Source organism: Silene latifolia, chromosome Y (genome assembly GCF_048544455.1).
Source record: "Silene latifolia isolate original U9 population chromosome Y, ASM4854445v1, whole genome shotgun sequence".
In the NCBI taxonomy this organism is placed as follows: domain Eukaryota; kingdom Viridiplantae; phylum Streptophyta; class Magnoliopsida; order Caryophyllales; family Caryophyllaceae; genus Silene; species Silene latifolia.
This window is the reverse complement of record NC_133538.1, coordinates 485191709-485203896: the sequence shown is the minus strand read 5'-3', so window position 1 is coordinate 485203896 and position 12188 is coordinate 485191709. Positions and strand designations below refer to the sequence as shown.

The window sequence follows — 12188 nt, the reverse complement described above, 5'->3', positions numbered from 1 at the left end:
TCCTATCCTTCAGTCGCCTCTTTCCCTTCCCTTCACCTCAAAACCTCCATAGAAGCCTTTGTGAAGATCCTTGTGCCTTAGAAGAGCGTCACTTAAGTCGGGTAGCGGTCTTTTGCTGAGTTTCTCCCTATAGGTATGTCATAATCATCATCCGTGTCCTTGTTCTTTACAATTAGGGTTGCTTGATAGTAATAGATATTTGTATTGTGGTTATAGGCTGTGCTTGGTCGCTGGATATGTTGGTTGTCGACATGGGTTGGTTGCAGTTGCTTAAAGGTAGGTTCGCCTACTCAGTTTCTGTAGATGGTCTAGTATGTCGGTCGTTGTGATTGTATTGTGATTGCTTAATATCGTAGTTGTATCGTGACGGTTGTGATGGTGATTGTGGCTGTTGTCTCTGGTTATCGAGACGAGTTCTCGGCTGAGTGGGGTCACTTGCGGGAGTGGCTTCACGCCCTAGTTTCGCCCTCCGTGGAACCCGCCACGGGAGGGGATGTGCACATTGATGGACAGGTTTATCGCTCATTATGAGGAGCGGGGATTTGGTGGGAACGGCTGCGGTCCCCCACTGGCAGGGCTGGTCCAGTGGACAGTTAGTGACAGAGTTGGTTGGGTTATTGTGATTGTGCTTGAGATTGATAGTATTGTATTGTGTTGGTAATTGTAGTTACTGTTGTCGTATCTTATCTCAGTACTAACCTTGTGTGGTTGTTTGTTTGTTATGTGTCTGCCGTGATCCCTTATGGTGAGCAGTCAGTCTTAGCAGGTGCTGATGTTGTTGATAGCTGGAGTCTAGGCAGGGATTAGTCTTCACGAGATTTGATAGTAGTAGCGAGTAGTCTTTGAGTTGTACCTTTTATATCGTTTGTTGTTTAAATCACTTGTAATATAACATAATAGTTCTCTTATCGACATTTGATTATTACTATCCTCGGGCAACCGAGGTGGTAACGCCCTTATATGCTAAGGAAGGCCTAGTTAAGGCTCCTCTGAATATGGGGGTGTTACAAAATATGTCAAATTTTTTACAGCTGTAGAGACCGTCTGATTTCTAAGAATTGAGAATTTTGCTTATAATTTTTGGATTGTTGGTGAAAGTGTGTACTTAGCTATTTCTTTACATGATAATACACGTATGTTCTATATGGTTTTCTAGTATATGTGTGGGTGTATATTGAAATTGTATGCTGAAACAGATGTCGAGACCTACAGTGGGGACCAGACAGAGTAAGAGGGGTAGGGCTTCTGAGCCCGAAATTAGGGAGGGGAGTGGACCGGTAGTCCCGGCTGTACCCGAATACCCGTCTGTGGTATTTGTGGATTTCACACAAATAAAGAAGTTTGTGGCTTTACAGACTCGTAAGATGAGACTGACCCGCTGCATTGACACGCCCCTTTTGGATGATATGGGTATTGAGACCGATGTCAGACACATCTTTGAGACCTTGGGGTTGACCGGATTGTATCACCTACGAAAGCATTCGTATGCCTTTCTGACCCTCGAGTTCATGAGCTCCTTTAAATACGAGCCGGTGGAACAAATGGTGGAGTTCCGTCTCATGAATACCAGCTTTGTCTTGACCATGGAATTGTTTGCTTCTCACCTTGGCTTGGCTAAGCCTGCCAAGGGATCCCTTCGTGACATACCGACCGAGTGTGGGGTTTGCAGTCTTATGCCTTGTATCACCGGGAAATCAACTCCCACTGCTAGTAGCCTAGTAACATGTTGATCAATGATGTGCAACATGTCACTTTGAAGATCTTTCTTCGTGCTTTGTCGTGTCTCCTACATGAGAAAGTGGATGTGAGTAAGTTGAACTCACATGAGTTTATGCTTCTGATGGCGTACCTTAACCCCGCGCGGACTGAGAGAGTGACCTTTAGTGCTCCCGCCATGGTGTGTGCCAGCCTAGCTTTAATGGCCTCGTCTGACACTAGGATCCTGAGTTGTGGTGCCATTGCCACACGTTTATCAGAGAAGCTAACTTCCATTGAGGCTTCTCCGGCCTACACCCCTTTAGCCACCCCGGTACCTACCTTGGACAGAGCTTACTTCCTCGACCTGAAATGGTTGAGAACCTTGTAGGATGGCAGTTTAGCGTGAAGGGTGTGGGGCATGAGTTGGATGAAGATACCAGCTCTTGAGCACTTCCCACCGACAGATCCTTTACCTGCGGCAGTTATATCTGCCGATTCTGACGAGGAGGAGGAGAAGGATGCGCGTCCTGCGAGGCAGACGTATTTCATCGACCCGGAGATCCTCCGAGTCATGCCTGAGCCGAGGAAGGGGGAGAACGTGAGAGCTGAGGAGGATCGACCTAGGATGGGGAGAGGGCCACACCGAGTGTGAGAGAGAGTGGCTGAGACTCAGCCACAGCAGCCGGTACCACCACAGTATCCGTTTCCTGGTTACCCTTCTTTCGATACCCCGGAGATGCGTGAGAGCTATCTTGCCGAGAGAGTGTCCTCTACCTTGACACTCCGGAACATGCATGAGATGACATATGTTCAGGGAATTAGGACCTCGGGACCACATCCGGTTTGTTGGAGGAGAGTCGGGGACATCAGCGGGGTTTTCCACTCTTATGGGGTGGATATGTCTACATGGGGAGCACCTCAGTTATACCCTTACGGTGGTTTGACCCCTTGGTACGTGAGACAAGATGCTGGAGCCGTTGGTGATGCAGGTCTTGTTGCGTCAGGAGCAGGCACTTCAGGTGGTGGTGGAGATGAGGATGACGTGATGGACGAGCAGCAGCAGCAGGAGTGATACTCCGTTTCTTTCTGTTATGTTTGCAGTTTGTGTTGGATATTAGTTTGTTTTGGTTGGTACTTTTTCGTACTTGGTTTGTATCCGTGGCCATAAGGCTGTACTTGCTTATTTCTAGACTTGTTTTACAGGATTTGTGGTCGGGTCATCACCCCGACTCGTAGTTATGTGACCATATATATTGTGTTTGGATTTCTGGGCAATTCTTGACCTGTAGAAACTAGATCGAGTGCCCCTCACTCGATCGAGTAGCTACAGGTGTGTCTATTGGAGGGGTATTCTGATCTCGGGCTACTCGATCGAGTAGCTAAGATGCTCGATCGAGTAGGGCCAGCTCGATTGAGTGCCTGACCAACTCGATTGAGTGTCACTGTTACAAGCACTTTTCTAGATTTTAATTGTTTGAATGCTCATATTTTTTGGATGTTTTGATATTAGTCATTGTTGTTGATGGTTAGTAACATGTTTTAGCCTCATTATTAGTCATGTTTTGACTTGTGCTTGAGTTATAAGTGAAATTTGTGAGATATAGGTGTGACGGGACAAGGACACACATTGTTGCGGGAACTTGGCATGCAAGTGATGTTGTTTAAGTTAATTTTTGTTTATGTACATATCTTTACCTTGTGAGTAGTGGTTATGTGGCGTCAGGTGTCATGGGTGCACAAGGATTTTGAGCATCCCACGCAGTTTTAGTAGTACTTGTGTTACCTTATAATCTTTGTGCGCGTACCATCTGTCATGGTTAATCGAGTAATATGTTTTTAATATTCTCACTTCCAGTATGATTGCATAATATCAAGTGTTAAGATGCTGTTAGTTTACCACAATATATACATATATAGGATCTCGTGCGAACCTAAAGTTCGGTGCGAACTGTGCGAACTAAAAAAAACCCAAATTGGTAAAATAAGAACAATGGCTGATTATTGATTATGACTTATCTCCTTCTCTTTTTCAGTCAAACTAATACACTCAGCCCACTACCCTCCTTCCACCTTCCTCAACCATCACCTTCTGACGCCGGCCGCTCCGATGATTCGACGCCGGTGACTCCAACGCAGCTCCGACACCGGCCACTCCAACGCAGCTCCGACACCGGCCAACTGCACTTCCGATACAAGCGTGTCTTTCATTCACACCATAACCTCCCTCGACCTCATCCGTAACTATCTCCACCACCTTTAGATGATGCCGACGACAGCTCTAGCACAAGAATGACCACCCAAACTCCGGCGAAGTTCTGACGGTAATTTTTAAATCCGAGCATCGTTTTATTTGTAGATCTGGCGAAGGTTTTACTTCCCCTGAGAAATGCGGTGTTTTGGTGGTCGATGTGGTGGTGGTATTGGGCGTTAATGTTGTTGTTGTTGTTGTGGTTGGTATGGACAGTGGGTTTGGTTCATGGCTTGACAGATGTTGGTCTGAGTTTCGAGAGATGTTGCTGACGGGGTATGGCTGACCGCGGCGCCGACTGATGTTGATGTTGATCGCTGGCGTGCATGGCTCAGGCCGGATTTTAAAATACTCAGCTGTAGTACTCATTCATAGATCTTTTCCTGTACATATAATAAGGTTAGTATTGCAGGAAAATAGTGTTAGCTAAGAATACTATACTTGCTAACAGGCATATTACAAGGACCAGCTTCAATGTTGTATCGTCATTTCGTCTTCCACCTCCTTCCTGCGCATGAGCGAACTGATAAGTTTCCGTTCAATGCTTAGGCTACCCATGTAAACAGCCATAGACATGATTCAGGAACATGTGATGCATTGAACTAATGATGATTTTGTAATAGCTATTTTTAGCCAAGGGCCAAATGCTGAAACCTTTCGATAAGACAATAATAACACTCTCTCTGAAATTTGAGAAACATTCAAACTAAGAAGAGACAGTTTGATACAGAGTTTAACATATTCTTGAATGGGATGAGACAATGAGTAGTGCCAAATCGCATAATATTAGTCTGGATACACATGGTATTACCGCATGATACATGTGTATCTAATATTTATATCATGTGTATCTGGAAGTACTAACTTGTGTATGAGATTAAGATAAGATCCATTGCAAAAATAAAATGTTGGACATTGTTTTAATAATAAATTTGGTCGAACATTAGTGTCGCCATAAGTTTTGCCTTGTTTTATAATTCATTTCTAAGAAGCCCGATTAACAATGACAATTTATACTAATTCATTGTCGGTTTAGTCCCATGTTCAATTTGAGAACACTCTTACATTTCTTTTTACGCTATTGTATACACCTCCGTTTGGCCGACCATTATCTTGCAAGCTAGATACACGTTTTTACCTTGCTAGATACATACTTCTACCTTCCTAGATACACGTCTTTAACAAGTTAGATACACTTGTTTTCCTTACTAAATACACATCTCTATCAAGCTAGATACACTCCTCTACCCTGCTAGATACACTCCTCTACCCTGCTAGATACATACCTCTACCTTACTAGATACACGTCTTTAACAAGTTAAATACACTTGTTTACCTTGCTAGATACACATCTCTAGCAAATTAGATACACTCTTTTACCTTGCTAGATACAAACCTTTCTAAGCTAGATACACATCTCTGGTAAGCTAGATACACTCTTTTACCTTGCTAGATACACATTATTAATTACGTGGTCCTTAATATTTATATTTATACTCATTAAATCGTACGTTTTTTGTTTTTGGAAAATACATATGAGTCTAAGGGAGTACTAGATATATGTCGATTAGTCAAATGTTAGAACGACACGAATATGATTAATATATGACGATTCCAACAAAGTTGAGTTACAAAACAACGCGTCTTATTTAAAAAATTAAAAATGTTTGATAAGTTGGTCATGTAGTCATGTATAAAACACTAGCATAGTAGTATTATAGAAGACAAGAATCACTTAGGAATTCAGTAAAACTAGTCTAGAGATATAAGTTAATAGGCGTACTTTTGCTCCAATGTATTATATATTAATTTAAGTTTAGATACACACTTCTAAGTTACTATATACATACCTTTAACTCGCTAGATACACTAAATTTATTAGATACATACCCTTAGCTAGCTAGATACACTCCTATAAATTACTAGATACATACTCATAGCTAGCTAGATACATACCTTTAACTTGCTAGATACACTAAATTTAATAATACACTCTTATAAGTTACTAGATACATACTCATAGCTAGCTAGATGCATACCTTTATTTTGCTAGATACACTTCTTTAAATTGCTACACACTTTTTATATTGCTAAATACATTACTTTCGCTAGATAGATATACTCTCCCTTACTATATTCTTTGTTAATCTTTCAACTTATATTGGTACATGCTGAACAAAGTCAACTTCCGATTTCCCATCCAAAAACATTAACTTCTTTCCTCAAATTTTTTGAAACTGGGTAAAATCATAACCAAATCATATTGCTCCAAATTCCCGAATTTAACCCCCGATTCATTCCTAATCCCACCCGTAGTCTTCTTAGCAGCAACTTCAACAATTACGCGACATTCATTTATCCATTCATTCGTTTAACACTATATAATCATCCTAATTCCATACAGCCGCTTTCTCTCCCACATACCCGGCTACACTCTTAGTGGTGCTGACTGTTATCACAGTGTCCTTGGCCTGCACAGCCTTCTCGGTAGCATACTCAGAGGCTCGCTGAGTCCCAATTTTGATGTCCCCTGCTTTCTCGGTGGTGTACTCCTTGGTTTTCTGACCTGCACTCGAAAGGGTTTCTTTGATTGGGGCCAGCTCCTCTGAAAGGTATTGGGTTGTTGCTCCAACCCTATCACGTGTTCTGGCTGCTGTTGACCCAAGTCCATACTTTGCCGATTCTTTGGCTGCGTAAGCAGCATTTACAGCCTCTTCCTTTGCTTTTGCATATCTTATAAAAATATTAGAACACCATTTGGCCACATTAGTCCGTGCATTTTTAGATTTCAAGAACAGCATGTATATAGAATTCAACATACTTGAAAGAAGGGAATTATCTACAAGGTAGAATAGTGATAGAAAATAAACAAGGTAGAATGCAGGTGTAAATGTAATAATAATGAGTTTGGGATTAAAGTACCTCTCCTCAGCAGCTCGAATGGCATCCATGGAGTTTTGCTGAGCTGTTTGTCTATACTGTGTAACTTCTTCAAATATTGACCGTTGGTTAGTGAAAACGACACATATAAGATTTCTGGTATCGTGTTTCTTCCAATGCTTGGAGAAACATTTATGGCGGCACGTGTCACGAGCATACCTCGCAGAACCCATCAACACGACAATTAGTTAACTGCAAACTACATTGACCGTTGGTTAGTGAAAACGACACATATAAGATGCCAGTACTGAAGGATTCTCATCCGGTTATCTCACTGATATTTTTTAACATGACAAGACCAAGAAAAGGCTAATATAGCCGATACTAGATGGATACAATTTATTATATGACCGATAAAAAGGCCTGCAGCGACATTAAATTTGCCATTGCATCTAGTCTACTAACACCAATTGAGACTGTTGCCACGATCATGATCAAACCTTTGCAGAGATTTACATCCCTCTGCCTAAGGATCTTAACTACCCTTTTCCCTAACTCTTCAATTTGGGGAGTAAACTTCAATGCATCATAATTTACCTTACACCGTAACTTTTGAATCTCAATAGGCAACCCATTATTTGCCAGTTGAGTATCGGTTTTATTCAATTGTACAGCCTTATTCTTCAGAAGCAGTGGAAGAATCTGTCTCACATCAAATAGACAGAGAATTAGATGCATTACTCTTATGCATACAAAAGCTAACTTATTGCACGAAATTCTAGCAAACTACTAATTAGGTCAAATTGAACTAACCTGGTTTTGGTAATAAGATAAGTCTGACCAACTAACAGGAGGCAAAGAATACATCGGGTTAAATTCATTCCGTAGCTTCAACTTCAAAGGCAACTCTTTCAGTATCCGAACCTCATCTCTCAATGATGTGATGAAATGGTCAAGATCAAAAATATCATGGAACTCACTGTCCAATAATCGAAAACAATAAACTTGTAACAAGTTCAAGATACTCCTTATTTCCGCAAAAAGTTTAAAGAAAGCGAAATCAAGTTACCTAAGGTCATTCCAGAATGATGTTTTATCCAACTTTGGGACAATTAGAGTGACATTTAGATGTCTTGTTATGGCCACCATGTCACATATCTGTGAAAATATAACAGTCACCAAACAAAAGCGGAAATTTAGGTAAGACCATTTTTGATCAAGAAAATATGTAAACGTAACCAACTTACAGCTTCTCGCATTTGATTAAGATTTAAGACCGCCATTGCATGATACCATGAGATAACCATTGTTCTTATAAACTCCTAAATCAACACATGAATCGTAGATGTCAGGTAATCAGGCCGAAAATTGCTCCCCTTTCGCAAAACAAACTAATTGCAAAAAGTACACAAAATGACAAACTAACTACTCATTCTAGGTAAGACATATCATTAGCCCACCTTAAACTAACACTACCTCTAATAACAACATAAATTCTTCAACAACCATAATTAACAACACCATCAAAAAAAAGCTACATTATTGTATAACAAACAATCAAGGGAAAACCACACAATCTATAATGCTGAAATGTCTCTACTTTTGGACCAAATATTTAATCTATAACAATAATTAGGATGCTTAAACATCTACATCATTTCCTACTAATTACTCACTCCAACCATAGGCAGTCCATAGCACAAGTCCCAAATAATAATTTACTAACCAAAACACCTCCATCGGCAGCCTACCAAACCACCGGCATTAAAAAATTGAAATCCAAAAAAACAAGATCTACAAAATGATGCTAGAGTTTGAAACATTACCATCGGAGATTCGTGGTAGGTGGCCGTAAATCGCCGACAATAGCGTCAGATTAAGGGACTGGTATTGGCGCGGCTTCTAGTTTAGCGACGAGGTACGACGATGAGGAGAAAAATTTGGGCTGGGGAGGAGGTCGTAAACCGCCGACTATGGAGGAGAAAATTTGGTGCGCCGGTGAGGATTATACGGCGGTATTGTGCCGGCGTCACGATGCTCGTCGTCGTCTGGCGGCGACGGCAGCAGGTCGAGGTTTATGTTTTAGAGGAGTGGGAAAAGGGGAAGAGAAGGAAAAAGATAACACCGTCCGATCTGATATCCGTCGTTAGCATGGTGGTGGCCGGCGGCAGTTGGTAGTGGCTGAGGTGATGGAAAGTTAGGATTTGAGTAGGTGTATTGAAAATATGATTTGGTTTTGAAAGTTGGCAGTACGTGAGTATGAGAGGTTGGGCTTTTGAGCGGATGATAAAAGTAGTCAGCCTGTGATAGGTAGTTCGTACGGTTCGCACTGAACTTTAGTTCGCACCTGACCCCGACCCTATATATATATATATATATATATATATCTATATATATATATATTCATCCATCCGTGAACTAGTATGTAATTTCAGTGGTGTACGTTTGTATGGATTCTGATCACGTAATGTCCGTTAGTAAAGTGGCGTGTCTATATGAATTAATATTAGTGGTGGTTAATGAGTAATGTCAAAAAAAATGCAATAGGTGTCGGGTTAAGGGACAGGGAAGTCGTTTGATGGTGAACTTCGGGGGCGAAGTTTCTTTTTAGAGGGGAAGAGTAATGTCGCAAAGGGAAAATGCCATAATTATAACAATTTTGCAGTATGTTTGTGATGTTTTATAGTATCTCTGTTACATTTAAAGTAGGAGTTCATAATTGTTTTAATAAGTTTGTCGTGGGAATTATATAATTGAGTGAGAGTGAATAATTGTCGAACAAGATGACATGTCGTTATACCTTATTTTTAGTAATCATTCGTTATGTTATAATGAGAATATGATGTCATGAGCAGTAGCGGGGTTGTCATCAGTGGTTTTGCGTTATGCAGCTATGAATCATACATTGTTGTGAATCGATGATAGGACCGTTGTGTTGCATGTTTTGTGTTGGTAATTGTTGGCCAGTGATAACATAGTCTGGTAATTGCGTTCATGTATGTCTGCATAATTCGGTGTAGTAGTATAAGCAATAGTCGAGTTGGTGCATGTTGTGTGTTCGGTAATTCAAGTAGTGGTTCTTCGAGACTTGAGTGTGTGGTTTGTGTTGGACAATTGACAATGATGATGTTTGATGGACATACGTAGTGGGATAATACTTCTAGAGAGTTGTTGACCTGTGTCGGGTAAACGGTGGTGTCGACCTTGGTTTCTTGTCGTGTGGTTTGGGGGGAGGATGAGTCGAACTTCGGGGACGAAGTTCTTTTCAATGGGAGAAGACTGTAATACCCGTCCTTTTAGGGACCCGTTGACCGACCTTAGAGGTGTGTTGTTGCCTTTGGGAATTCGTACAAGCCGTGTCTCGTGTTGTGATAGGCCTTGGGATGAGTGGTACTCGATCTAGTCGAGGCTACTTGATCGAGTAGCTTGGGTACTCGATCGAGTAGGGGCCGCTCGATCGAGTGAGTTGGTTACTTGATCGAATAACAACTTTTCAGCGAGGGTTTATAATCGTGTTTTGATAGAATCACAAATCATTTCCGCCTCTTTCCTTCAGACCTAGATGTCGCCTTTCTTCATTTCCTTCACCATAATTCCTTCCATGGGAGCCTTTGAGGATGCTTGTGCCTTGGGGATAGATTGCTTGAGTCGGGTAGCGGTCTTGACGCCGATATTCTATGCGTAGGTATGTCATCATCGTCTTCTTTGTCATTGTTGATTCTTATAGGGTTGTGGTGATAGTAATAGACGGTTGTACTGTTTTGTATAGGGGTTTTACTTGCTTGGTCGATGTTATGTGAATGGACGAGGAATCGCTGCTGTTGGTTAAAGGTAGGTTCGCCTACTCAGTTCTGTTGGTGGTCTAGTGTGTCTTTGGTTGTGATTTGATTATTGTGTCAGTGGATTTGGTTGGTTGTGGTGGTTGGTTGGTGTGTTGTGATTGTGTTATCATGGTTGTGGTTCAGCTGTCTGTGATTGGTTATCTCTGGTTCTCGAGGAGCGTCCTCGGCTGAGTGGAGTCACTTGCGGGAGTGGCTTCACGCCCTAGTTTCGCCCTCCATGGAACTCGCCACGGGAGGGGATGTGCACATTAATAGGACAGGGTTATCACTCAGTATGATGAGCGGGGCTTAGGTGGGAACGGCTGCGGTCCCCCACTGGTAGGGCTGGTCCAGTGGACAGTCGGTGACGGTGATTGATCGGAGATGTGGTGTGTGTGTGTTTTGTGTACTTGTGTAGTGTCTATGGTTATTGATGTGTTGCCTCAGTTACTGACCTTGTGTTGTTTTGTCTCTTGTTTGTTCTGTTGTGTCTGCTGTGATCCCTTATGGTGAGCAGTCAGTCTTAGCAGGTGATGTCTTGGATGATAGCTGCATACTTGGCGGGATGGGTCTTTCGCAAGTTACGTCAGAGATAGTTCACACAAGAATGTCGAGTTGTATCTTCTATTTTGGTAGTTTGGTTAGATCACTTGTAATAATTATAAATGTTCTTTTATCGACTTTTGATCATTACTTTCCTCGGGTAACCGAGATGGTAACGCCTTTATATGCTAGGGAAGGTCTTATTAAGGCTCCTTGGTATATGGGGGTATTATAGCAAATACAATGTAAAAGGGGCATATTTGTCATCTGGTCCGTCCTGTATTCGGGTTAACTGAAGTCGGGATCGTCCTAGACAAGTGCTGGAAAGGAAGAAGGTTATGCATCTGGCAGCCTATTGAGGCGCGAGCCGTCAGGCGATGCAAACAGGGCTGTCCTGGTTTGAAAATTGGAAAATGGTTGGCCTGTTTAGGCACGAGTCAGCAGACTGTCCAAGGGACGTCTTCTGACTGTTAAAATGTTTGTGAAATATTTTGAAAAGAGGGCGTTTGAACCCGTCGTGGTTTGAAAAGGTCGTTTAGACCGCTTTTGTGTCAATGTGAGGAACGGGACTTGAATAATCATCATTGTATTGACAATATTCGATGTCGGGTTCAGTTTTGCAAGCTTGACATGAATAGTTTTGAAAATGATTATGAACTAATCGTTTTAAATTCATTTGTTTGTAATTAGTCAATGTTTATCATTGTACTCAGGTTATTAACCGACATGGTATGTGGAACCAAGGATGACTTTGTATTTATGACTAATATGTTTGTTTTTGAAATGTAAAGAAATGAAATAAAAGGTTTTAAAATACCTTTTAAAATGTAATTAATCAAATATTATCACCGAAACACGGATTAAACCGTCATGGTATGAGGAACCAAGGGTGAAAATGTTTCATGGTTAAAAGTTTATCATGAAAATGATTTGAAGTATTTGAAATGGTAAAAACCGATTGCAAATAAGAAATGAAATAAAAAGGGAAGATGAGACCA

The 12188-nt window shown here is 41.4% G+C and overlaps 1 protein-coding gene across 1 annotated transcript; it reads right to left on the bottom strand.

Moving 5' to 3' along the window:
- Window positions 1–5729: 5729 nt before the first annotated feature.
- On the bottom strand, window positions 5730–9085 carry LOC141627310 (rhamnogalacturonan I rhamnosyltransferase 1-like). Its single transcript, XM_074440634.1, has 6 exons — window positions 8653–9085; window positions 8074–8148; window positions 7896–7984; window positions 7640–7805; window positions 6869–7528; window positions 5730–6679 (listed from the first exon to the last, which is right to left on the bottom strand). The coding sequence occupies exons 1-5, from the start codon at window positions 8653–8655 to the stop codon at window positions 7229–7231; spliced, it is 633 nt and encodes a 210-aa protein (XP_074296735.1). The 5' UTR covers window positions 8656–9085; the 3' UTR covers window positions 5730–6679; window positions 6869–7228.
- Between the last annotated feature and the right edge of the window lie 3103 nt (window positions 9086–12188).